Source organism: Neovison vison, chromosome 2, assembly GCF_020171115.1.
Source record: "Neovison vison isolate M4711 chromosome 2, ASM_NN_V1, whole genome shotgun sequence".
Lineage (NCBI taxonomy): Eukaryota > Metazoa > Chordata > Mammalia > Carnivora > Mustelidae > Neogale > Neogale vison.
Genome location: NC_058092.1, coordinates 231790816 through 231815111, shown reverse-complemented (window position 1 = coordinate 231815111; position 24296 = coordinate 231790816). Strand labels below are relative to the sequence as shown.

Sequence of the window (24296 nt, the reverse complement as noted above, 5' to 3'; positions counted from 1 at the left end):
CAGGAGAAAGCAAAATAAAGCAAGATGGGGCCCAGGGCCAGGGCATCAGCACAGAGGAAACCTGTCCGCCTTCATATGGCCCTGGCCAGGTCAGCAACTCTTTCCAAAACTATCCCTATTTCTAAAGAAAACTTACAAGATGAGGTTTTTAATGAACTTAAAAAAATTTTTATTTAAAGTAGGCTCCATAGAGGGGGCCTGAACCTACCACCCTGAGCTAAAATCAAGAGTCAGATTCTCAATGAACTGCGCCACCCAGGCGCCCTTTAAAACAATTCTTAATTGTGCAATTAACTTGGATCCAGCACCTTACCAGGTATGGGAACTGCCTTCCTTTGTGGGTAAACCAGGTTAGCAGCAGAGAGAGCAGTTAACACAGAAGTCAAGGGACCTGAGGTTCCAGACACAGAGTTGCACACTTAAATGCCTGCAGGGGCTGGTGGACACTGAAAGGAACGACCAGAGCTTAAGAACCTGAAGCGGTTCTCTCTCCTTCAACAGACTCAGTTCACATCCTGCCTCAATGGGCATTCCAGCATCTCCGAAGGCTAGCCCTGGGTTCCTCTGCAATTCTGAAACCATCCTGCCCCTGCTCCCTAGGGGTTCTTTTCTTTACTCTAGCTGGCTCAAGTTCTGTTGGTACTTTTGCTCCTACAACTGAACTTAAACATCCTTTTCCTTCTTTTGCTCCAGTTCTGAATAAAGCCTACTCGTCACAAATCCTCCTCTAAGGGACACCCCACAATAATTCTCTTTGCCTTGCTTGTCTTCAACAGTCCCCCCAAACGGTCTGTGATAGACACCAAAGGCTCAGACCTGTAACTCTGGCTCTGATTCTACTAGTTTCCAGATCCCTCTCCTGCTCAGCTTCCAAAGTGCTTCCAGTCGTAAGTTTAACTGACACTTTTAGAAGTCTGGCATCTAAAGCAGAATGAATCATCTTTTTCATTCTGTTCCCCCTAAACTGTTTTCCTCCAGACGCCCCAATCTTTGCACATCACTCAGCTACTCTATTCAGAAAACATGGTGTCCATCTAATTCTTCCATTTCAAGATAATGACCCAATCTTCTCAAGGCTTCCTTTATGAATGCCCCGTTCAGTGGTATCACCTTAGCTGAGGGCCTATCCCCCAACAGGCGAACTTCTGAAGTGGTCTAAGTGGGCCCTAACCTCTCGGGTTCCCTCTGCAAGGTACTACCCGTTTTATCTGCTGAGACCCTTCGGCCAACAGCAGCTCAGGATCTCAGTGGCTCCTGCTGAGATCTTGAAAAGCAATTTCTATGGTCAAGAAACTGGGTGGGGCAAATACTAGAATGAGACAGTTTTCTACCAGGTTATAAGGAGAAGGGCCACAGTTTCCCACCCCCGGAGTACACAGGGAGTTCGGGTCTATACCAGTGGTTCTGAATAGCGGCACACTTTTGCCCCCAAGGAACGTTGGCAGTACCTGGAGACAGGTTGAGCTGTGGCAGGGGCCAGGGGTGCTCCACACCCTGGGATGCACAGGGCAGCCTCCCACAACAGAGAACGGTCTGGCCTCAGAGGTCGACAGCGCCCAAATTGAGAACCCCTGGTCTAGCACTTAGGAAAGGAGGAGTCAAAGCCATGTAAGCCCAAGGCAAGTCTGGTGAAAGGATCTTGGAAGCAAGGAGAGAGCATCTTAACCGCTGCCAGAGAAGATCATTATGGTTACTTAAGTCTTCTCGGCACTGGAAAGAAAGAAGGATGGGAAACAAGGCCCTATTTGCATTTGAAAAAAATGCATTTCTGTACTGATGAGTAACAACATTATGAATGCTTGTGTTTTAGTAGACAAAAGGGCTGTTCTCCGGGACTGTGGACAACCCTGCTGGAGCAACTCTCACTGCTGCAGGAACAAGTATGGACATAACCACGACACGTGATAGAGACTCGTCATTCTAACTCACTCCATCAAACTGCGAACTTACCACACAAGCAGTCTTAGAATAATTATTTCTTAAACTAGTGCTGTATATTGCTACGCTATACCTTGGTGCACACAGCTCCCTGGGCCTATAATCTCCACCCCTCTGCTGCTTTCCCTAAACCTAAGCCATCCCTTCTTTTGACGCTCAGTTCCAGCCCCTCCTTCTATAAGCACATCTGTCCATGCTATTTACGTAACACTGGGAATAAATCAAATCTTCTATAGCCTTAATGGCATTTCTTAACACATATACCTTGTCTCCCCAACTAAAAATGTAATTTCCCTGAGGTCAAAGACCCTGTTGTAAACATACAGACCCCCAACGTTAATCAGAGTACTTTGCACAAAGACACCCCACCCCCTCCTCCTGGGGTTACTAGTAATGGACTCTGCGTGTATTAACAGTGAGCGTTTACTGAGTACTTACTAAGCACCATGGGCCGTTTTAAGCACTTAACATCTAACATCGCCCTAATACTACTGTCCTCTCCACTTTGCAGGAAAGGAAAGAGAAGCAGAACCTCAAGAACCTGTCTTGAGGTTGTCCTGCTCCGAGGCGGTGGAGAGGTGCTCTGACTCCAGGGCCTGGATTTACGGCAGGTGAATAATTTCTGCTTATGCACGCACTCAGCTCTCACTGCCCAGATGCCACAGATGTCCAAAAAAGTGCTGTCGGTTTTCTTGAATAACAAAAAGCTGAACAAGTTATGTATCTAGTTTAGCAGTTCCAACAACTCAAAGTCCTTTACAGGATTAACCTAACAAGGAAGTATCGCATCAAGAATATTTTTCAAGAATGAACTTTTGTGGGGTACCTGGGTGGCTCAGTGGGTTAAAGTCTCTGCCTTCGGCTCAGGTCATGATCCCAGGGTCCTGGGATCGAGCCCTGCATAGGGCTCTCTGCTCAGTGGAAAGCTTGCTTCCCCCTCTCTGCTTGCCTCTCTGCCTACTTGTGATCTCTGTCGGTCAAATAAATAAAATAAAAATCCTTAAAAAAAAAAAGAGAATGACCTTTTGTGCAGTATCAAGTTGCCTAAAATGTTTTGGAACCACGGGGTGACCAAGTCAATTCCCTACAAATTGGGCTGCCCAAACATAAGGGACAGGTTTGTTCTGATGTATTTGCAGGGACAACAAAGTCCTTCTGAGAAGGCAAGCGTGGCTGAATGTCCACGCTGTGACCTTACTGCTGGATGTCAAGGGCACACTGAACACTCACCACCTCCCAGTTCCTCATTGGTGAGATGAAGCCACTAATACCTGCCCAATAGGAAAGAGGGCATTGGGTGCAGGATATAAAATGCTCTCCCTGGCCTACTGTAAATTCTCACTAAATTATGCCTTTCCATTTATCTTTTTCTTTTAAAAATTTTTATTTGAGAAAGAGTGAGAGACAGCACCAGTCGGGGAGGGGGAGAAGCAGACCCACAGCTAAGCGGGGAGCCCAGGCAGGACTTGATCCCAGGATCATGACCTGAGCAGAAGGCAGACACTTAACCTATTGAGCTACCCAGGCGCCCCTTTGATCTTTGAGAGGGTCCAAAATTGGCCCTACTTTGCAATTCTCTACCCTCCATGCCACCTGCTATGACAGCAATAAACCGAGATCATAGATGATTCTCTACCACCAAGGCTCAAAACCTTCCAAGGCTCTGGACAATCCAAAGGATAAACGCCAGCATTCCTTAAAATGACCCCCTTTTGTTACAGTGTTTTCCCCAATTCTCCTCTCCTAATATCTAAACCCAGCTCCCAAAGAGCTTCTTTCTCCCCTAATGGTCCTGATCATTGCTCCCTCCTCCGAACCCACAGGCAGACTGTGGACCCCTGGGATTTGTATGTCTACATAACAGCAGATTTGTTGGATACAGTTCTAACTTCTCCACTAAAAGAGAAATTTCTAAAAGCTAAGTGTTCAGGGTCTTTAGTGTATCTGCCATGGGACATGATGCCTCACGCATGGCAATAATAAAAGCTAACATTTAATGACATCTGACTCTACACCAGGCACTATTTTATTTATTTATTTTTTTATTTGACACAGAGAGAGAGAGATCACAAGCAGGCAGAGAGGCAGGCAGAGAGAGAGGGGGAAGCAGGCTCCCCTGCTGAGCAGAAAGCCTGATGCGGGGCTCGATCTCAGGACTGAGATCATGACCTGATCCGAAGGCAGAGGCTTCACCCACTAAGCCACCCAGGCGCCCCATACACCAGGCACTATTTTAAAGGCCTCACATCCCCCTATGGCTAGATGCTATTATTCTCCCCCATTTTATAGATCAAGAAACCAAGATCCACAGAGGTAACCTGTCCAAGATTATACTGCTACGAAGTGACACAGCCTGTTCTCAACCCATGCAATCTGGCTGCAAAACCACATTCTTAACCACGGTGCTAGAGCCACCAGCCCATCAATCACATTAGCTAACTAATGTAAATGAGCTTTAAAAAATATGAAAGACGATAAACCCCAATAAATCCAAACAAAATCCAAAGAAATCCAAACAAAGTCCAAAACAAATCCAAACGAAATAGATCTCCACTACCTCTAAGGGAGGGAGGCAGTAGTTGCATGAAATTTAGCATCAGACTGGAATTGGAACACCAGCTCTTACCACTTTCTAGCTGAGTGACCCTGAGCAAGTCACATGATCTTTTTTTCAGCATCAGCCTCTGTAGCCAACAGATTAAACTACCACTGTGTGGGATGGTTCATAAGAATTAAGATCAGGGGTGCCTGGGTGGCCCAGCTGGCTAAAAGCCTGCCTTTGGCTCAGGTCATGATCCCAGGGTCCTGGGTTTGAGCCAGGCATCAGGCTTCCTGCTGAGCCTGCTAAGCTCCCTTTTCCCTTTTCCCCCAGCCCCGCTTGTGCTCTCTTTCGCTCACTCTCCAATAGATAAAGTCTTGAGAAAAAAAAGAATCAAATGAGATGACACAGGTAGAGCCAAGAACAAGTCTGCCACACAGTATGTGGTCAATGAAGGCTGACTCTAAAAGGACAGTCAAACTGCGAAGCCCTGGGAATTTTCTTTACTAAACTGTTAAAACAAGTATAAAATAGTACTCACAGTGTCATAAAGGCTTATATCTTTGCAGCAATATCCCAATATGACTTTAGTAACTTTCTTAATACCCTAAGCCCGTAAAACAATCAAGTAACATTAACTACTCCTAATTAAGCAAACAAGAGTTCTGCCTCTGGGCATAACACTCACTGAAGGAGCACTCTGAAGAGCCTTTAAAGCAAATCGGAAGAAAGAATACGTTTACAATGAAGCAGAAGTCAAGATGACAACGAAGTGCCCCATATCCAAATGTGTGCGGGTTTTCTGGAAAGCACGCCTTAGGACGAAAAGCTGGATAGTGGAAATGCTTAATGTGATGAGTAAACCCTGACGAAGTATCAAAGAATCTACAGTTTGGGCCAGTGTCCAGAGCAGAATTGGGTACAACAGGTGGAATGATAACCCTGGGAAGCAGGTTGCAGCTCAAGCTCAAGGCAGCGGGGCGGGAATGGGCACCCCTGAACCGCGCAGAGCTCACCCATGGAAGATGCTGGGGCTCCAGTAATGAGATAAAGGGCAGAGGGAATTCTTTAACTGGTCGGTAAGTCTGACCAACTCCGAGGTCCCTTCCTAACGTTGGAGATGGGCCGCACAAGACAGGGAAACGCTGTGCTCAGAAAGAGACCATGACTGTATTTTAACCATCTTTTCAGTTAAAATTGGGAGTGGGGGTGAAATGTAATAATTGGGGAAACGTGGCAATAGAGACGTAACATCTCTGCAAAATGCCCCTAAAGATCCTAAACTCCGAGGCGCCCAGGGCCTAGTGGCTCCGATTCCACTCATGGTGCGTGCTAGCGCAAAGAAGCTTCTAGAATAGCTCCCAGCCCCTTTCTCACCAGCTGCTACTGTCACCCCTAAGAGAAGCGGAGGCCGGCTCCGCCAGAGGCCTGGAGGGAGATCGGAGTCGCGATCAGCCCCGGGTGAAGGGTCTGAGACCGATCGGGCGGAGAGGAGGCTCCCACCAGGGACTTGCAGTGGGCTCCCCGGTCCCGTTATATGAGAAGCCCCCGCCGCCAGTGCCAAGGTCGCCCCGACTCCTAGGACGTCCGGCGCCAGCGCACTCACCAGCGCGCTGCCACGCAGCAGCCGAGCAGCCGCTCGCTCCATGGGTGCTGCAGACCAAGTCGCTGTGCCAAGCCCAGTTAAGCCCCTGCTCAGCGCCTCCGGGCCCAGCGCCAGCGCTTTGGGGCGGAGCCAGGGCCTCGTCTCCGCCCCGCCCCCAGGACACCTATCTGGCCCCGCCCCCTTGCGCCTACGGAACTCCAAGAGAGACATACAGATCCCCTCTTCGCCTTTGCCCTATGCACTGTTCACGCGAGACTTGGACAGGGCAGTGGGGCGGGAAGAGAATCGGAGACACAACAAACATGGCGGCGGCAGCGGCTGCGACGGTGACGAAGACAGCGGCGGCGGCGGCGGTGGCGACGGCAGCGGCGTTAAACAAGGCAGTGGGAGTTACTCGGTGCTGTGGTCAGGTGGTAAGTAGCAGGCTTCCGGCTCGGACGGCGGCGACACAGCTGAGCAGGACGGTTAAGAAGAAGCGGCTGCAGGCGAGAGCCGGGTTCGCGACGGGCGGGCTGACCCCACCCAGGAGTCAGTCTCAGCCGAGGGTTGGGCGTGGTCGGTCGGTCGTCAGGGTCACGACCCGGGACGTTCCTGGCCCGAGTGCGGAATGTGTGGTCCTTCGGTTCCGGGAGCCCCGAGGGAGCAGCTCCTGTGGGCAGGGGCTGGAGACTCCTGGGTAGGGACCTGCTTCTCGCTCTGACAGGTGGTCGTGTTGGGGTCGCCCCGAGGTTTGCGTCTTCACCGGGTCCCACATCCTGGGGCTCAGCGGAGGCGCGGGTCTCCTGGGTGCTCCGAGTTCTGATGAGGATGCTGCCCAGACGCCAGTCCTGGGCTTCTCCTTGGGAGGACTTTTAAAACCTCTGTTACCTAGTGGTCCAGCTTGGGTTAGTTTCTACTGTTTGTGCCCTCTAATTCTGCGGAGATGTGAGGTTTGGGGAGGGCTTTGCAGCAAAGACCTATTCGGGTTCATACAGGTTTAAGTCTGTCAGTAAACTGTAGTGCAGGTAGCCAAGCCGTGCACCTATGAAGTGCTCTTCTAACTGAATCTGAATCGAAGTTAAACCGGTTCCAGCTACCACTACCAACCACGTGGCCCATTTAGTGTCCCCTTAATGTGCTGTTCAGAACCCTAATGAGGAGAGACAAGCGGGAGAAGAAATAAAGGCACTTTAAATTGTGAGACTGTTAGGGTCGAGAAGACCTCAACCTAGGGAGGCGCAGAGGAACGACACCAAGGCAGCTCTTTCTGCAACAGCACGGGCTTTATTGTTCCAGCATGCTGGGGCTCTGCAACATACCCGAAGATGTCACTCTCTCAGAGGCTGAGAGCCCTGATCAAGTGGAGCATATGGTTTTTATACATTTTTTAGACAAAGGCTTGGTACAAAGCTACAATCACAGTGACCTCTTTACACAGTTACAGTTCCTGGTATGCTCTGCACAGTTTACATTTTTCAGTTAGCCATATCTTACCGTCCGGGTGTAGCTGGGCGGCTGTGAAACTAGGACAAAACAGTTCTCTTCTTTGTTAACTACAAGCATAATTCAAGGACATCTCTTAAGCAGGGAACGTGCTCAGGATGTGGGGCCTCGGGGGAATGGAGGGGAACACAAGGGGAAGGCCATGCTCCTACTTCTCAAGGTTCAACCCGCAAAGCAGCAGAGCAGTTACAGAAAAGCAAGTTAGCAGAAGCTCCACACAATTTAACTCTTTCAGCTCTGGATCTCTTCAAGACCTAAGGAAATTCAGGTTAGAAGAAACAAAACTTATTTAGAACAAAATTTTAAACGTCTGGATTAATGGTATTAAAATTCCATTTAATTTTAATTGATGAGGTGCCTTCACAGATATAGTTTATCATTAGGAAATCGTAACAGGGAATTGAGATATTTGGTATTTTTTTGCCCCTCAGGGTTCAAACTGTTTCCCACAAAACCCTGTGTTTGAGGCTGTGATAGAGAGCATAATAAGGATGAGAATCAAATGTTCCCTTGCTGGGGGTGCCTGGAGATTTTTCTTTTTAACCCTTTCCCATGAATGTTTTCCTGCAAGGCTAGTGCATTTTTATGCAACTGTAATTGTTCAGCAGTACTAAGCCTGACCCTTTAAGTGTACAACACTGAGCACAAATGAAATTAATAACTTAAATTTAAGAAGGACATTAAGAGTTTGCAAAATATGAAATCTTTAGAAATCCACGGAGGTGGTGGGGAGTCATAATAGTGCATGTTTTTCTTTGGTGATTCTTTGGAGCTTTTGTTGACAGGAACCTGTTGCTTTGTTCTTTGATTATCTGTTAGATTAGTTTTCTTTTCTGGTAATGGTAAAATTGGCAGAAGTTATTTTCTTATTAAACCTGTAGATGCTAATTAACTTTCTCATAAAGGTTTTGATCTGTGGTGTGCTTTTCTTTGCAGACCTCTGTATGGCTTTTCAATTTTAGTTGAAATTCTCTCCATGGCCTTTTGGAGTCCCTTGGTGTGTCTCCAGAGTAAATTTCGATTACTCTACATTTCATCAATGTTGGAGTGGCAAGAAAAAGGAGGAACTGATTTGGGGTGAAAAGGTTAGAGTGTGTAGCTCCTGTTTTGGATATCTCCTGACTATATGTTTTCCTTTTATGTTACGTTTTTTGATTTCTCAAAGCTTCATAATGTTCCTTTTTGCATTCAAGGAATTTTTTTTTTTTTTTTTTTTGGACAGTTCTATAATCAGAGGAAATGTGTTCTCATTGTCTTTGAAGGTCTGTGTTAACTCTCTATACTAATCAGTCCTCATTTGTCAGGCTTCTTCATTGATGTGTATTCTATGGCAGAGTAAATCTTTCAGTGGCTATAATTATTGGGCTATTAAAATAAGCATATCTATTGAACTGTAGTCACTTTATTTATGAAGGCCTACCTAACCGCCAAATTAAGCTATTGTATCAGTAATTAATTGCTAAGTATTCTACCTTATGGTTAGTAACCCCCAAATGGTAGGTGAATAAAATAGATCTTTCTATTTCCTAATCATGTTGTTCTCAAAATTCTCCCATAGCTTTTAAAAAAGATAGACTTTGGGAAGAAGGTAGGTTAGAGAGATTCATCTGGTTCTTATGTCACTGCTCTTTTGTAGTTTTGGCTGTCTTCCAATTCATATCATGATGCCTGTTTTGTTCTTGGTTGAGAGGGTGTGTGTGTATGTGTGTCAATAACTTCCTATTTATAATGTGAGACTGAAGAACTAATATCAGAAGACTTCATGCAAATAAATCCTTTATCAGAAACCAAGGAAAGTCAGAGAATAGTTTTAAGTGAGTGGTTTAAAGGTGAAGAGGTTTTCATGTTCTTTTGGGATATCGAAGCTTCTTTTCTTTTTCTTCTTCTTCTTTTTTTTTTTTCCGAAGCTTATTTTCTTAAATATTTCTTTCCTTCACTAGTGTGTGTAGCACCTGGTTGTTTTGTAAGAACCTTATTTTTGAGCCTTCAATGGATAATTTGAGAGAAACTGTTGGCATGAAAATAGTTCAGGTACATTCTACCCAGTTTATACACACATGTACCTATACCTCATGGAATCCCATACTAGACCCAGCTCAGAGTAATCACAGGGAGGACTCAAACAGTTTGCCATATCATAAGGAATGATATTCATACGGTATGGGAATAATTCTTCTCTGGTTGATGTAATTAGATAATCAGTTAGTGGAAAAAGTAGATCAGGCTAGGAATACACCACCCAAATCTGTAATAAATATTGGAGAACTCAAATATGTTCCTTTTTCTGAAGACGTGATCTTACATATTAAAATTTGTGTAAGTTTCTTTTGGCTCCAAGATGTTGGATTCATGGCTCATGGAAAAGATACCTTCAATAAAAACAGTTTGCTGATGTCCTAAAGTAGATTTTTATGGTATGTTTGCAAAGGTTTTTAAATTTATCCGTGTCTTGGGGGCATTTTTGGATTTCAGTTAATTTGTGGAGTTCTTAGATTAAACTTTCAGTCAGAGACTGATGATTATTTTATTAAAGACAGGAAGATGTCTTGGATATAAAGCCTTTCTTTTCTTTTGATACTGGGAAGTCTTCTGTAATTTCACAGTTATTGCTATTTTCCTGTTTACTGTCGCTTAGAAATAGTGACTTGAGATGAACAAAGCAGGATTTTGAACCAAACACTCCATGCACTTTAGGCAAAGGCCTGTCCTTCATGGTGGGGGGCGGGGGGGGGGTTGAGAGAGAGAGATGTGACAAAGGTCAAGTGAGCACAAAAAGTGCTTAGGAATGGAGTGACACTTAATTTTTTTTTTTTTTTAAGATTTTATTTGTTTATTTGACAGACAGAGATCACAAGTAGACAGAGAGGCAGGCAGAGAGAGAGAGAGAGGGAAGCAGGCTCCCTGCTGAGCAGAGAGCCCGATGCGGGACTCGATCCCAGGACCCTGAGATCATGACCTGAGCTGAAGGCAGCGGCTTAACCCACTGAGCCACCCAGGCGCCCCTGGAGTGACACTTAATTTTTAAGTCATTGCAGAATGTCTGAGGTTGAAAACCATATCAGTATATTAAACTCTTTAAGAAGAGATTTTTTTTTCATTTTTACAATATAATCTTCCCTTTTTCATTGGCATTCTTTGTTTTGTTTTTTTTTTTTAAGTCCATCATGCCTTATGATTGAAAATCAGCACACAATTTATGGCAGAGAATGCAGTGAAATTTATAATGTGACAATGTGATAATAGCCAAGACTGTCAAAATATGCCAGCCATCCTCTGTAATTAGGCTCATTTGTGTTCTTAAAACTTGAGATGCATGTATAAAAATACCATGTTCTTCTGCTTGCTTACTGGCAATCTCGTGCATTTTTTCTGCACTGTCACATGTTCTCCTGTAGCAGTGTTAGGCTTTCTAATCAGGAATTGGTAGGATTTATCTTGCTTATTGAACCCTATCAAAGTGGAAACATCCCAAATATCAGCTTTTCTTTCTTAATTATAACTTTTATAGTTAGGACACAGACAATCTATAGGGCCTTAATGGTCCTCATACTTTTTATTTCTTTTTTCCTTTTATTGTGGGGGCCTCTTCCTCTGTACTATATTGAGTAGCTGTAGAAATAGTAATCATCATGGTCTTATCCTTGATTCTAAAGGGAATGCAACTAAATTTTCTCCATTAATTGGTGTAGGTTTTTGGAAGATATCCTGTATCAGCTTGAGGAAGTTTCAACGTTCCAAATTTGAATAAATGATTACTGTAATTTTCTTGCCCCTAGTGTTGTCTTTGGCACTCAGATGTCAATCTGATTGTTTTTCTTATGTGGGTAAACTGTCTTTTTTTCTCTAGGAAGTTTTATATTCTCTTTGTCTTCTTTGAGGTTTTAAAATTTCAAATGTGTCTAAGTGTTGTTTTAGTATCATATACTATTTTGCACTCTATGATCCTTTTCCACCTGAAAGGGATCTTTAATTTTGGAAATTTCTTGATTGCTATTTTTTTTTAATATTTCTCTTTGTTTACATTTCTGTGTTTCTGAAACTCATTTTAGAACTCTATCTGCTATATATCTTACCTTTTTCTCTTTTTTTAAAGAATTCTCATTTACTGGGGCACCTGGGTGGCTCAGTGGGTTAAGCCTCTGCCTTCAGCTCAGGTTGTGATCTCAGGGTCCTGGGACTGAGCCCCGCCCGTATTGGACTCTCTCTCAGCAGGGAGTCAGCTTCCCCCTCTCTCTCTCTGCCTGCCTCTTTGCCTACTTGTGATCTCTCTCTCTCTCTCAATAAATAAATAAAATCTTAAAAAGAAAAAAATTCTCATTTACTTTATTTTACTTTTTAAAAGAGATTTTATTTATTCATCAGGGAGAGAGAGAGAGAACAAGCAGGGGGAGCGCCAGGCAGAGGGAGAAGGATGCTCCTTGTGAGCAGGGAGCCCCATGTGGGACTCAGTCCCAGAACCCTGGGATCATGACCTGAGCCAAAGGCAGCCGCTTAATCCGCTGAGCAACCCAGGCATCCCTGTTTCTTACCTTTTAATGTGTATATTTTAGATTGTTTTCCACTTGTGTGTGTTTTGTTGCCCTTTCCTTTTCCTTTTATTGAGGTACAGTGTTACCACAGATTATTGTAGATATCATTCTTCATAATCTGACTGGCTCACTTTTTCCCCCCAACCAGAGGGCAAATTTATTTTTTTTTAACGATTTTATTTATTTATTCGACAGAGAGAGAGAGACAGCGAGAGGGGGAATACAAGCAGGGGGAGTGTGGGAGAGAGAAGGAGTGGGAGAGGGAGAACCAGGCTGGATCCTAGGTCCCTGGGATCATTACCTGAGTGGAAGTCAGAGGCTTAACAACTGAGCCAACCAGGTGCCACCAGAGGGCAAATTTTAAAGGACAAATGAATAGAATCAACAGTAGTCACAGAACAAATAGTAATACACTGATTAGAAAGCAGAGAGAACAATTCAGATAAGCCAGGTAAGATGAGAAAAAGCAACTGAAACAAATTTGTTCAGAAACCAACAGTAATCCTTAAAATTAAGAAAGTTGAGCCAGACCAAAGCAAGTGATTTAAATAGAGAGCCTAAAAGAGTAAAGTCAGTATGAGTTTGGGCGATTGCAGTTTGGACTCTATGGATTACTGAGACAAAGGTAAACTATGTTCGTTTCATTCTAACTGAAGAATGGATTTAAAGGAGAGCTTAGCATGCTCAGTTGATGAGGTGATTGATAGAAAAAGGGAAAAATACTGAATCTGGGACAGAGGAATGTTTTGACCCGAGGTACAACCATTTTTTGCTGCAAAAATAGCAGAGAACATGTCATATGCTACAGGTGTTGGGGGATACTTTACATATAGATACTTGGAGAACTTACAGCAGCACTGCCAGTGATAATATTATTCTGGTTTACAAAATAAGAAACTATAGCTGAGAGAAGTTTCTGTTCAGAGTCTTCAAGCTAGTAAGTTTGGGCTAATAGTGTAATACTCTGTTCTTCCAACTGAAAACTGAAAAGTGGTAGTGATAATAATAATACCTTTTAAATCCCCCTAGACATCTTCTCAGAAGGGTGGAAAAGAACTTTTCATAAATGTTGCATTAAGAACAATGATAATTTTGTGACCTGCATGTTCTTATTTGGATACGTATGTTCAAAATAAAGAACAAGTTAACTGTGAAGAGAGAGGAAGACAAGAAATACAGAAATTAAATAAATCAGTCCGGGGCCAGTAAACAAGGGAAACCAAAAACAGCCCTGTGTCCTTCATTAGTTCCTGAAATAAATCACTGCACTGTTCTATAGTACGCCTCTCTCTAGGAGGAACAGCACTCACTATATCACAGTCAAGGGTTAGTCTGTATCTAGTAGAGTGCTGGTTTAGTTAGTTAAAAACAGAAGTTTGGGTCTTAAAACATCAGTCAAGCTACGGTCAGTTGGGAAATGTGCCGTCACTGAAGCCCTCTCATTTCTCAACTCCACAGTTCTTTCTTTGGAAAACAGGCTGAAAAGTACTCTGAGTGGTCCAGACATTCTCAAAGAAGAAAAGCTTAACTGGTGGACTTAAATGACTGAGATATTAAGATTTTTTTTTATTAGGACTGGGTGGTATTGGTGTGAAGACAGACAAAAATAGACCAGTGAAACAGAATAGAGCATCCAGAAATAGGGTCACAGAATACAATCACCTGATTTACAAGGGTGGTAACAGAGTCTAGAGAAAGGCTGGTCTGTGAAATGCATGTTGCTAGACAGTTGTCTCTCTCTTTGGAAAAAAGTATATTTCAATTCTTACCTCACAGTATACATACACAAAGCTCAATTCCAGATAAAATATGAAAAGTAAAAAAAAAAATAGTAAAGCTTTTAGGAGAAATTGCAGAACATCTTCAGGGAAGATGTTGGCAAGGATACAACCCTAAATGTAAAGGAAAGAAATGGGTAAATTGGACTATGTTAACAACTTCCAGAGTGAGAGAAGCCGCTGAAAATACACGTATCCAATAAAGAGCTCATATCCAGACTATTATAAAGAACTCTTACATATTAACTAGAAAAAGACAGAAAACCTAATAAAAAATGAGCAAAAGATATTTTGGACAGATATTTCATTGGGTACGAAAATAGCAGGTATCTCTGTGCCTAATTTACATAAAAAGTGTACAGTTTCGTTAGTTATCAAGGACTAGAAATGAAAACCAATGTGATACCACCACGAGCTCACTGGAATGGCTGAAATGAAAAAGGCAAAAAGTACCTGCATGTTGAGGAGGATCTGGAAGAATAGAGTTCCTCTTCAGTGCTTGCGGGAGTGCAAATTGGCAGAAGCACTTTGAAGAGCCATTTTGCATTGCCCAAAGCTGAATATATGGAAGCCCTGTGACATAGCGGTTTCAGAAGTCAGGGTCACGGAGTCCTTGCCAGGCTCTGGGGCACCAGTACTGGAAGGGCCGACCCTGGGACGCTGGTGGCCTTCTGGTTCCCCATGTGGGTCAGACTTCATGGATATGTTCACTTTGTGGTGACTCGTTGAGCTTTCTGTGCTCTTCTCTGTGTGCTGTGCTTTGAGGAAAGTTAAGCATATATGTTGGGAAGTAGCTATTCTTAGCTTAAATTCCATTTTACTGGCTTTTAAAGATAAGGATTTTTTAAGGTAGAAATTACTTATTTAATAGTTGGAGTTTAGGGGAAAAAATGACCAGAAGACATACTTAAGAAGATCTTACACATTTGCATAAAAATTTTTATTGGGGGAAAAGACCTTTGTCTCCTAGGTGTTAAGATTTTCTTATCTTGTTCTTACTAGGAAACTTTTTGGTTATTTGATTTCTGAATTTGGGCCATAAACTTAGGTGAAGTCCAGTTTAGTTTGTGGTCACAAAATCTCATGGGAGATTTCCATCTACATGAGGATCAGGTATTTCTGTGGGTTTTTTTTTTTTGGTTTGTTTTGTTTGGTTTGGTTTGGTTTTGCAATAATCATAGGGGTGCATATAAAGTTTAGAATTTGTGTTTTTTTTTTAATTTTCTTTTTAAAATGTTTATTATGTTCAGTTAGCCAGCATAGAGCATAGCATGTTTTTGATGTAGTGTTCAGCGATTTATTTTTTGTTTTCTTTCTTAATTTTTCCCCTCATCCTCGGAGTGAGTACGATGATGCACGGTGGTAGACAGAGGTCAGCAAACTGTGACCTATAGCCTTATCCTGGCTCAAGGCCTGCTTCTGTAAAGCTTTATTTTGGAACATAGCCGTACTCAATTTGCTCACACGTGATTTGGGGCTGCATTTAGCTATAATGACAGAGTTGAGTAGTTGCGATGGAGACCTCATAATGGGCAAAACCTAGTATACTACTGTCTGACCTTTTTTACAGAAAAGGGCTGCCAGCCCCTGTTGTAGGGCACCTATTTCTAGAGCATTCTTGGGAACCCTGTGATTTGAGAGTCTTTGCTGTCTGAAATGATAGTCACTAGCCATATGTAGCTATTTCCATTTAAATTAATTAAAGAAAATAAAAAACTCACATCGTTTGTATCAGACACATTTGAAGTGCTTATTGCTGTGTGTGGCAAGCAGAACTCTATTGGACAACGGAGATAGGTAACATGTCCGTCTAGAAAATTCTCTGGCCTCGATCGAGCTACTTTTTTTTTTTTTTTTGTCTCCTTCATTGATAATCCCTGCTGCTGTGCCTCTTTCTTTCATGTGAACTTATTTTCTCTTTTTTTCAGTCTTTGTAACTTTTTTCCATCCACTTAAGACTGAATTTGGTCCCAGTTTATTTAAATATTAAATTCAGTAAATTTCCACAATTTTCTCTATGTGTTCTCTAGTTCACCAAGAAAATAAGATATTTAATGGCGGGTACTGTATTCTGTGTTGTTTTGTATACCTTGCACATATTAATTTTTGTCACTGTTGTTTTGATACATACTGGATCTCCCTAAATAGTGTGAAATTATTTCAGTTTTTTTCCCCTAGGCATAACAAATTGTAAACTTCGAAAGACAAAAGAAGAAAAGGATAAAGCAAAGATGGGTGAAAAGAAACCAGAGCCTTTGGACTTCGTGAAAGATTTCCAAGAATATCTAACTCAGCAGACTCATCATGTGAACATGATTTCTGGCTCAGTTAGTGGTGACAAAGAAGCAGAGGCTCTTCAGGGAGGTAGACTCATCTTAATACTATTAAATAATTCATTTTTCATAAATATATTAATACTCGTATGTAGTTATCCATATGGTGAAGACCACTATTCACTAATGTGCGTCTTTCCAGTTTTACTTAGACACAGGGCAATTTGTTTTCCTTTTTAAACGTGTCAGATTTTTGTTGAGGGAGAATGAAACTTCCCCCGGGCCTAACACGGTCTAGAGAGGCATTACAGTCTTGTCGGAAGGTTAGGAATTCTAAATACCTGCCCCATCTTCTAAGTTCTGTGAGCTAACAGTAGACACAAGGAACCCAAAGGGGGTACAGCATTAGCTTCCCTACACAAAGGATTTGGCCAGTGGGAAATCTGTATTTGATCAGAGACACAATAGGGGTTTCTTTTTCTTCTCTCTTTAAATGAAGAAAGGGCTGACCAAGTTTACTTCTCTAGACAGAGAACCCGCACAGAGCAGGCGGCGACGCACTTGAGCCTGCTCCAGACAGACTTTAGTCTGGTTTGCTCACCACACGGTCTGGAATCTGTTCCTGAACGTAGCTCAGGGGTCAACAACTACAGCCCGTGGGCCCCATCTGGACTGCGAATTGTTTCTGTATGACCTGCAGACTAAGAGTGATTTCTACATTTTAAAATGGTTGGGGAAAAAAAAAATCAAAAGAATACTATAATATATGCAAATTGTATGAAATTCAGACTTCAGCATCCCTAAAGTTTTATTGAAACAGAACCACACTTGCTTGTTTGCATATGCTCTGGAGCTGTTTTTGTGCTAGAACAGCAGAGCTGAGTAGATCTCATAGAGAACAGATGCCCCCACAAAGCGTAAGGTATTTAGTATCTTATCCTCATGGGAAGAGTTTGCTGCCCCTGATGTAGATAGTCTGTGGCCTTGTTGTCCAGGGACTAGCAGCAGAGACTAGGCATCACCGGGGAGCTCGTTAGAAGTATAAATTGTCAGACCCCACTGCAGATCGGCTGAATCAGAATCTGTTTTAGTAAGCTCCCCACATGATTAATATACACATTGAATTTCAAGAGGCACTGGGTTGGGAGAGAAATCGAAAATGGGGACACTGAGCCTTGTTCCTCCAGTGCAGTGGCCCCCTTGGATATTGGATTTGCACCAACCAGCAAAAATCACTTCTCTTCTCCTAGTGAGGGGCGGGGGTGGGCAGTGGAAGAGGGGCTTGACTTGTTCATACCGGTACTCCTGTTTCCTGTGGATGGAGTAGAATAGTTTCCCCCAAGAAGTTGTAGGAATAAAAATGTCCCTCCCGACACTCTAGTGTACAGGTTCCTGGGCCGGGATTCAACAGACCAGGGTTGTAGTCCCCACTGCTTGCTGGATTTCCTGATACGAGCACTTTGCCCCTTCAGTTTCTTTATAGATACAAAAAAGTAGTTGGGTTAAATTAAAAGTAAAGGGCTAGATTAATATCTTGTAGCTTTCAAATTCTTACAGTTCTAACATTCAAGGCTATCAGATATAGTATCTTCCTTTATGTGCCTTGTTAAAATTTTAAGATCCTAAATGCATCCCAGTATCTAGAACATGTATAAACTAAATGAAACAGGGTAAAACTCAACATTAATTGCTTTAGACAACAATAAACTGAGTTACTTGGGGATTTGGGGAAATTATCGTGACTGCCAATTCTAATCCTTGTAGAATGGGCTAGAATCTTAAACATGTATAGCTTTGCCATTACTGTTTACTCCCCTGGGTTCTCCAGACCTGTCAAATAAGGATAATACCCTATTCTCTTCTTCAAAAGCATGCTGAAGACTGAAAAAATTTATGTGTAAGTAATTTGAGTTCCCCCTATAAAAGGTTCTGAACAGAATATACTACTACTTTTGTATGAAATTGACCTCTGTTTGGAAAGTCTGTATTTTCTGAGTTTGGCTTTTGTGCTAAATAAACTATCAATTTATGAAAGATTTTCTACCACTCAAGACTAAAATGCTAAATTGAGTTGATTCTGAGATGCATAATTTCTTTTGCTACACTTTGTTTATAGCTGGAACAGATGGTGATCAAAATGGACTTGATCACCCATCTGTTGAAGTTTCCCTGGATGAAAACTCAGGAATGTTAGTAGACGGGTTTGAAAGGACCTTTGATGGAAAGCTCAAGTGTCGGTACTGCAACTATGCCAGCAAAGGAACAGCCCGGCTTATCGAACATATTAGAATCCATACAGGTAACGGCAAAATGTCTGGAGAAAGCATTTCTTTGGGAGCAGGAGAGGGGCCAAGGGAGGCAAGTTGGTATGGCATATAAGTAGTTCTGATAGTTTAAAATTGAAGATTGATTTAGGGTATGAATAAATGAGGAAGTTACTCCATTTTTTCCAAACAATGGCATAACAACATAGAAACGGGAAGTAAGGCCCCATCTAGAGCTTCCCCTTCCTTAGCAGTCCTTCTTTGTTTTTTTTTTTTTTTTTTAAGATTTTATTTATTTATCAGAGAGAGAGAGAGGAAGAGAGCGAGCACAGGCAGGCAGAGGCAGAGGGAGAAGCAGGCTCCCTGCTGAGCAAGGAGCCCAATGTGGGGCTCCATCCCAGGACGCTGAGATCATGACCTGAGCCGGGACGCTGAGATCATGACCTGAGCCGAAGGCAGCGGCTTAACCAACTGAGCCACCCAGGCGTCCCAGCAGTCCTTCTTCTTGATTCACATTCTCTCTCAGCATCTGTCTGCTTCTTAGGCTGGGCAGGTTATGGCTGAAGATAGTGTGACGTGATAAAATGTTTTTACTTTTATGCTAAGTATGTTTCAGTTGCCGACCAGGGACAAGGCTTTTATACAGTTGCAGACTACACTGCTAATCCTCAGGGCTCCTTTGCCCTCCCACCTTCTGAGAAGCCCTCCTTACTGCCCTACCCTGGCGTAAGACCTGGGCCGATGTCTCACCTTGTGCCACATGGGGTCTCACGCTGCGTCTGGGGACAGGGCTCATGTCAGGGCCATGTTTGTGCCCACAGAGCCTAGTAAGGAGTCAGTACGTACTTGTTCCATTAATGACCAAATCTCCTGTTCCAGATATTTATTTTATATATTTGCACCATTTGCAGCTAACAGCACTGACCCACAGTTGTCCCTTTTGGCAAGTGAAGAGGAGAGGAGGAAGATAGAAGTGAAGCACTGCCATTTTGAAGGGACACTTAGCATAATTCATACTTGGACTGGGAAGCTTATTTCCATTTTGAGCTTTCTGTTTAATAGAAGGACTTTTTAGAAAAGGTTTTTTGTATTTTTTCCAGAGGAAGGGGTATTGGTGTGTGGATATGTATGAAGAAGTGTTCGTGTATAGATGTGTCCATAAACATGTAACTGACTCGTACTTTGATAAAGTCATTATTATGGAGGGAATATTACTGTCAGTTTTGCTCTCCTTTCCCCAGATGCCAGTTGAAACCATAACAATTTTTACACTGTATTGACTAATAGAACATATCTATAGATCTCAAGTTGTTGCTGATAAGTTAAGCTTTAAGTTGACAGATTTTTTCTAACCAATGGGCAGCACACAAAGCTTTCCATAAATGAGCTACTCTTGCAGTTTCTCCCCCATTTTTCTTTTTAAACAGGTGAGAAACCTCATAGATGTCACTTATGTCCGTTCGCATCTGCTTACGAGCGTCATCTGGAAGCCCACATGCGTTCCCATACAGGAGAAAAACCATACAAATGTGAACTATGTTCCTTCCGCTGCAGTGATCGAAGTAACCTGTCCCATCACCGAAGGCGCAAGCATAAAATGGTACCAATTAAAGGTACTAGGTCTTCCTTAAGCAGCAAGAAAATGTGGGGAGTTTTACAGAAGAAAACAAGCAATCTGGGCTATAGCAGAAGAGCATTAATCAACTTAAGTCCACCTTCCATGGTGGTTCAGAAGCCAGACTACCTTAACGATTTTACCCATGAAATCCCAAATATCCAGACTGACTCCTATGAAAGTATGGCAAAAACCACATCAGCTGGTGGCCTACCAAGGGACCCCCAAGAACTCATGGTTGACAACCCTTTAAATCAGCTCTCAACTCTGGCAGGACAGTTGTCTAGTTTGCCACCGGAAAACCAAAACCCTGCGTCTCCTGACGTAGTTCCCTGCCCCGATGAGAAGCCTTTCCTGATGCAGCAGCCCTCTGCCCAAGCAGTGGTTGCGGCCGTGTCAGCAAGTATCCCTCAGAGCGCCTCTCCCACGAGCCCTGAACCTCGGCCGTCACATAGTCAGAGGAACTACAGTCCAGTGGCGGGTCCGAGCAGTGAACCAAGTGCCCACACGAGTACCCCCAGCATAGGAAACAGCCAGCCGAGCACTCCAGCTCCGACCCTGCCGGTCCAGGACCCGCAGCTTCTGCACCACTGCCAGCACTGTGATATGTACTTTGCCGACAATATCCTTTACACTATTCATATGGGATGTCATGGGTATGAAAATCCTTTTCAGTGTAACATATGTGGTTGCAAATGTAAAAACAAGTATGATTTTGCCTGTCATTTTGCAAGGGGACAGCATAACCAACACTGATTGAAACTAATCACATTATGCTTTACTTGGTTTTACCATTTTGTGTTTTATAGTTTTGTTTGTTGGTTTTTTTTTCGGGGGGGGGTCGTTCTAATAAGGTGTCTGCTAATTTAAAGTCTATATATTTATAGAAAAGTTTGACAGTGGAAACAAAATTTTTTTTTTCTATAAATATCTGGTCAGGCTCATTTATGTATTAGAGCAGTGAGACACGCCGGAGTCTGTTTTCTTCTTTTCACGTAGACGGTTGAGAACTGGAGTGCAGTCGTAACCCTAACAGATACCATTTAAATTCCCCATGCTTGTGGTCCGTAAACACTTCGGAGCTTACTGATACTTGGTATTCAACGTACACATCAAAGCTAGATATTATTTCTGCCATATTTCAACATGGTAGAGTTACCGTCTCTTAACAAAGTCTGTTATAAACAGTTGATTTCAGTGTTTGGTAGAGGAATTGCCCTTAACCTCGTTCTCTGTCAACGTGCTGTTTTGTTCACATTGCGGAATGTTCGCAATACATTCCTTTTACCTGATGATCACAGAGTTATTCAGGGTAGCAGATCCTTTTTATTTTTCCCCCTTAAGGGGAAATGTAAAACAGGTCATTCTTTTTAAATTCAAGTTACTAAAATATGAGGTAAAAGTTCTGAAAAGAAATGAAACCTAAATGGAATGGGTTTAATACTTAAAATACCTGTTTATTCAATTTCTAATTTAAATATGTGTCAAGTTTTCCATTGGGTTCTTTTTATTCTGATTTATTGTAAAAACCACATGAGAATGCTAGAAACATCAGAGGATTATCTTTAAAGATGCCTTTTTGTTTTTTCCTTTTAATTTGAACCTTTAAATTCTTCACTCTGACGTCATTAGTGTCGGGTGAGTTTAATAAGTACACTGAGAATCTCTTATTCCTCCTATTCCTTTGATGACCAAAGAGGTACAGTGGGAGTCATCCATCTTATTCCTTGGAAATGCAGTCCTTCAAAAGAAAAAAAAATCTCTGAAGTTTCCGTTTCCTGCCTTCTGTCCATTTACTGCCTATAATTTCCAAGAAGAGGTGGGTGTAGAAACACATGGGCAAATAGGATGGCGAAGTAATACTTAAAAAAATGAAAACGTGTCCAAAACAAATCCTGGTGTTCCCTTCAGAATTGGCCATTTAAAATATTTTCTGTGAATTGAGCTTGTAATGCTAGTTTGCAGTTCTGCCCGTTTTTAATGGACAGTGACAAAACTATATGGAGACTGAGTCGTCGCCTTAGTAGGAAAGGGTACAAAAGTGGGAAAATAGATATAAAATGGATTTAAATTGATATTTGTTTACAAAAATAAGACTTGCTAAATCTAGAATAATTTTGAATAGGAGGCCATTGTTTTTATATTGTGTAATAACTAGCTTACTCTGAAGAGAGCTTGGTCAAACAATAAAATATATTGTTACTAACTGTGGTTTCCGTGTACTGTGCAAAAGTTTCATTTTTAATTTGGTTCAAATCTTGAAAGTGTTGCTAATTGGCTTCTTAAAGAGAATACCCCAACTGTGAAGCATTTATTAAGCAAACAGGACCTCCACTCTTCTACAGTAAAGAAAAAGGGAAGCGTTGATGGTAGGCGTCCACCAGAACCCCCACGGGCCAAGTTAATGGATCTTCTGCCCTCCCTTCCGAATGCTAGAAAGCCATTAAAATGAGTTCTCATGGTTTAATATCCAGTCGAAACTAACCTCAACAGCATTGTTCAAAGAGCAGTGAGGAGTCTGTCCAAACTCGAACTCTCTCCTCTGCCTGAGGCTTCTGAATCTACAGCTGAGTTTCTCTTGTTGCTTAAATCACTCATTGCTTAGATCAGCTTGAATGCAACCATTTCCAAATGTGGAACTTGGCTCTAGTATTTATTTATTGCCAGAAAGAAACAGGTTGCTGTCATTTGGAAGATTTTCTAATTATTTTCTTCCTTCTCACTTTTATTTTTCACATAAAAGCAATACCCCAAGATAGAAAAATGAAGGCTTTCATTAAGAGAAAGAACCCTCTTGTTAAAACCAGTTTATTAACTTTATATTCTGGGCCAAATAGTGACAAACACTTCTTTTCTGGCAACTAAAGATAGATGTTTTGAAGGTACATTTTAATTTAAACAGAAAATATCTTTTTTTCGTAATTATAAACTAGAATGTATAATTCTAATTTTCTTATGACTCAAAAAGAGCACAGTTGGTATTCCAAAGGTGTCAATGCTTGAGAGCTACAATAAATTCTAAATGCACTAAAGTTTTTGAATCAAATCTACCTTATAAACTTTTTTAGTATTGTATTTTTAAAAAGATTTAGGATTTTATTTAAATTTTCTGTGAGTTAAAATTTTATACATGGAAAGATGATACTATCTTCCATTAAGTGTTGAATACGTTTCTCCCATTTTATTTTTAATCAGATATTTTATAGAAATGAGCTGCTAGGAAAAGCTGAACGTGAACTATTTATAGTACTTTGCTGTTAACAGGCAATGTTCTGAAACTAAATGTATTTTTGTTCAGTGAACATAAGTTTAGATTTTTAAAGTTGGTAGATAATTTATCTCCACTAATATTTTTTTAAGAAACTGTGAAGAGATTAACAGGGAATAATTTCATTTCAGATTTTACTAATATAGTATGTAGCTACAACTTCTTGAAATTCAAGTAAAGGCTAGACTTTTGCTTTGAATATTTTCCAGTGCTATTTCATTTTAGAAATAAGTGTTTGCCATTCATCTGCAGAATCGTTTGACAAAGGGAATATTACTTTAAAAATGTTGAGATAAACCTCATTTTAAGTTCTACAAAAATATTTATCAAGTGGATGTGTTATTAAAAAAAAAAATCCCTGCTAAGGACTTTTTCCTTAAGTACTCTTAGAGGGTATATGATTTTTAGACCTTGTTTTTGTTAATATGTACTTTGATGTAAAGAACATATTTTGTATGCAAAACATAAAACTTGACTTTGGTTGCAAAACACTATATTGTTTAGGAATTCCAGAGAGCAGTTCAATGCTGAAATAACTATCCAGTCTGTAGTTCCTATTGTGAATGAAGCTTTGCTTTTGTAATACATGAATAAAAAAAAAATAACACTTTTCTATTGATCTCGATTTTTCTTCTTTGAAAACTAGGATCCAATTTTTCTTAGTAATTTTCCAGTATGTAAACTGTTAATAAATTTAACAAAAAAAAGAAAAGAAAAAGGTTTTATGGCTGCATTGGTTTGAATCTGTAGAATGCCTTACCCATGAGATCGGTCACATGAATTAAAGACAAAAACAGCTCCATGTACCCACCTCTCGTCTCCTTCCTAGTTTCTCTGCTTTCCTGAGGATCCGTTCAGCAAGACCCCTGTCCCCACCAGCCCCACCCTGAGGTTTCTGGCACAGAACCGAGGAAGCCTGCCTGCTTCTGATGCCTAATTACCCATGTCACGTCTGACAAGTGACTGACTGAAGTTATTTCTGTTATGACAAATGGGTGTTTAGA

General features: G+C 41.8%; 2 protein-coding genes across 2 annotated transcripts in view; one reads left to right on the top strand and one right to left on the bottom strand.

Moving 5' to 3' along the window:
• Nucleotides 1-6160, bottom strand: part of ACADSB (acyl-CoA dehydrogenase short/branched chain) — a 39500-nt gene extending 33340 nt beyond the window's left edge. Inside the window, exon 1 of the mRNA XM_044240684.1 lies at nucleotides 6084-6160. Coding sequence (XP_044096619.1) covers nucleotides 6084-6125 — 42 coding nt within the window. The 5' untranslated portion in view covers nucleotides 6126-6160. The remainder of the gene's footprint in view (nucleotides 1-6083) is intronic.
• IKZF5 (IKAROS family zinc finger 5) lies at nucleotides 6124-23905 on the top strand. The gene is given in 6 exon segments (XM_044240683.1): nucleotides 6124-6162; nucleotides 6164-6227; nucleotides 6230-6496; nucleotides 16051-16236; nucleotides 18262-18444; nucleotides 19837-23905. Coding segments are annotated over 6 exon segments (1683 nt in total). The 3' UTR covers nucleotides 20781-23905.
• Nucleotides 23906-24296: the final 391 nt, after the last annotated feature.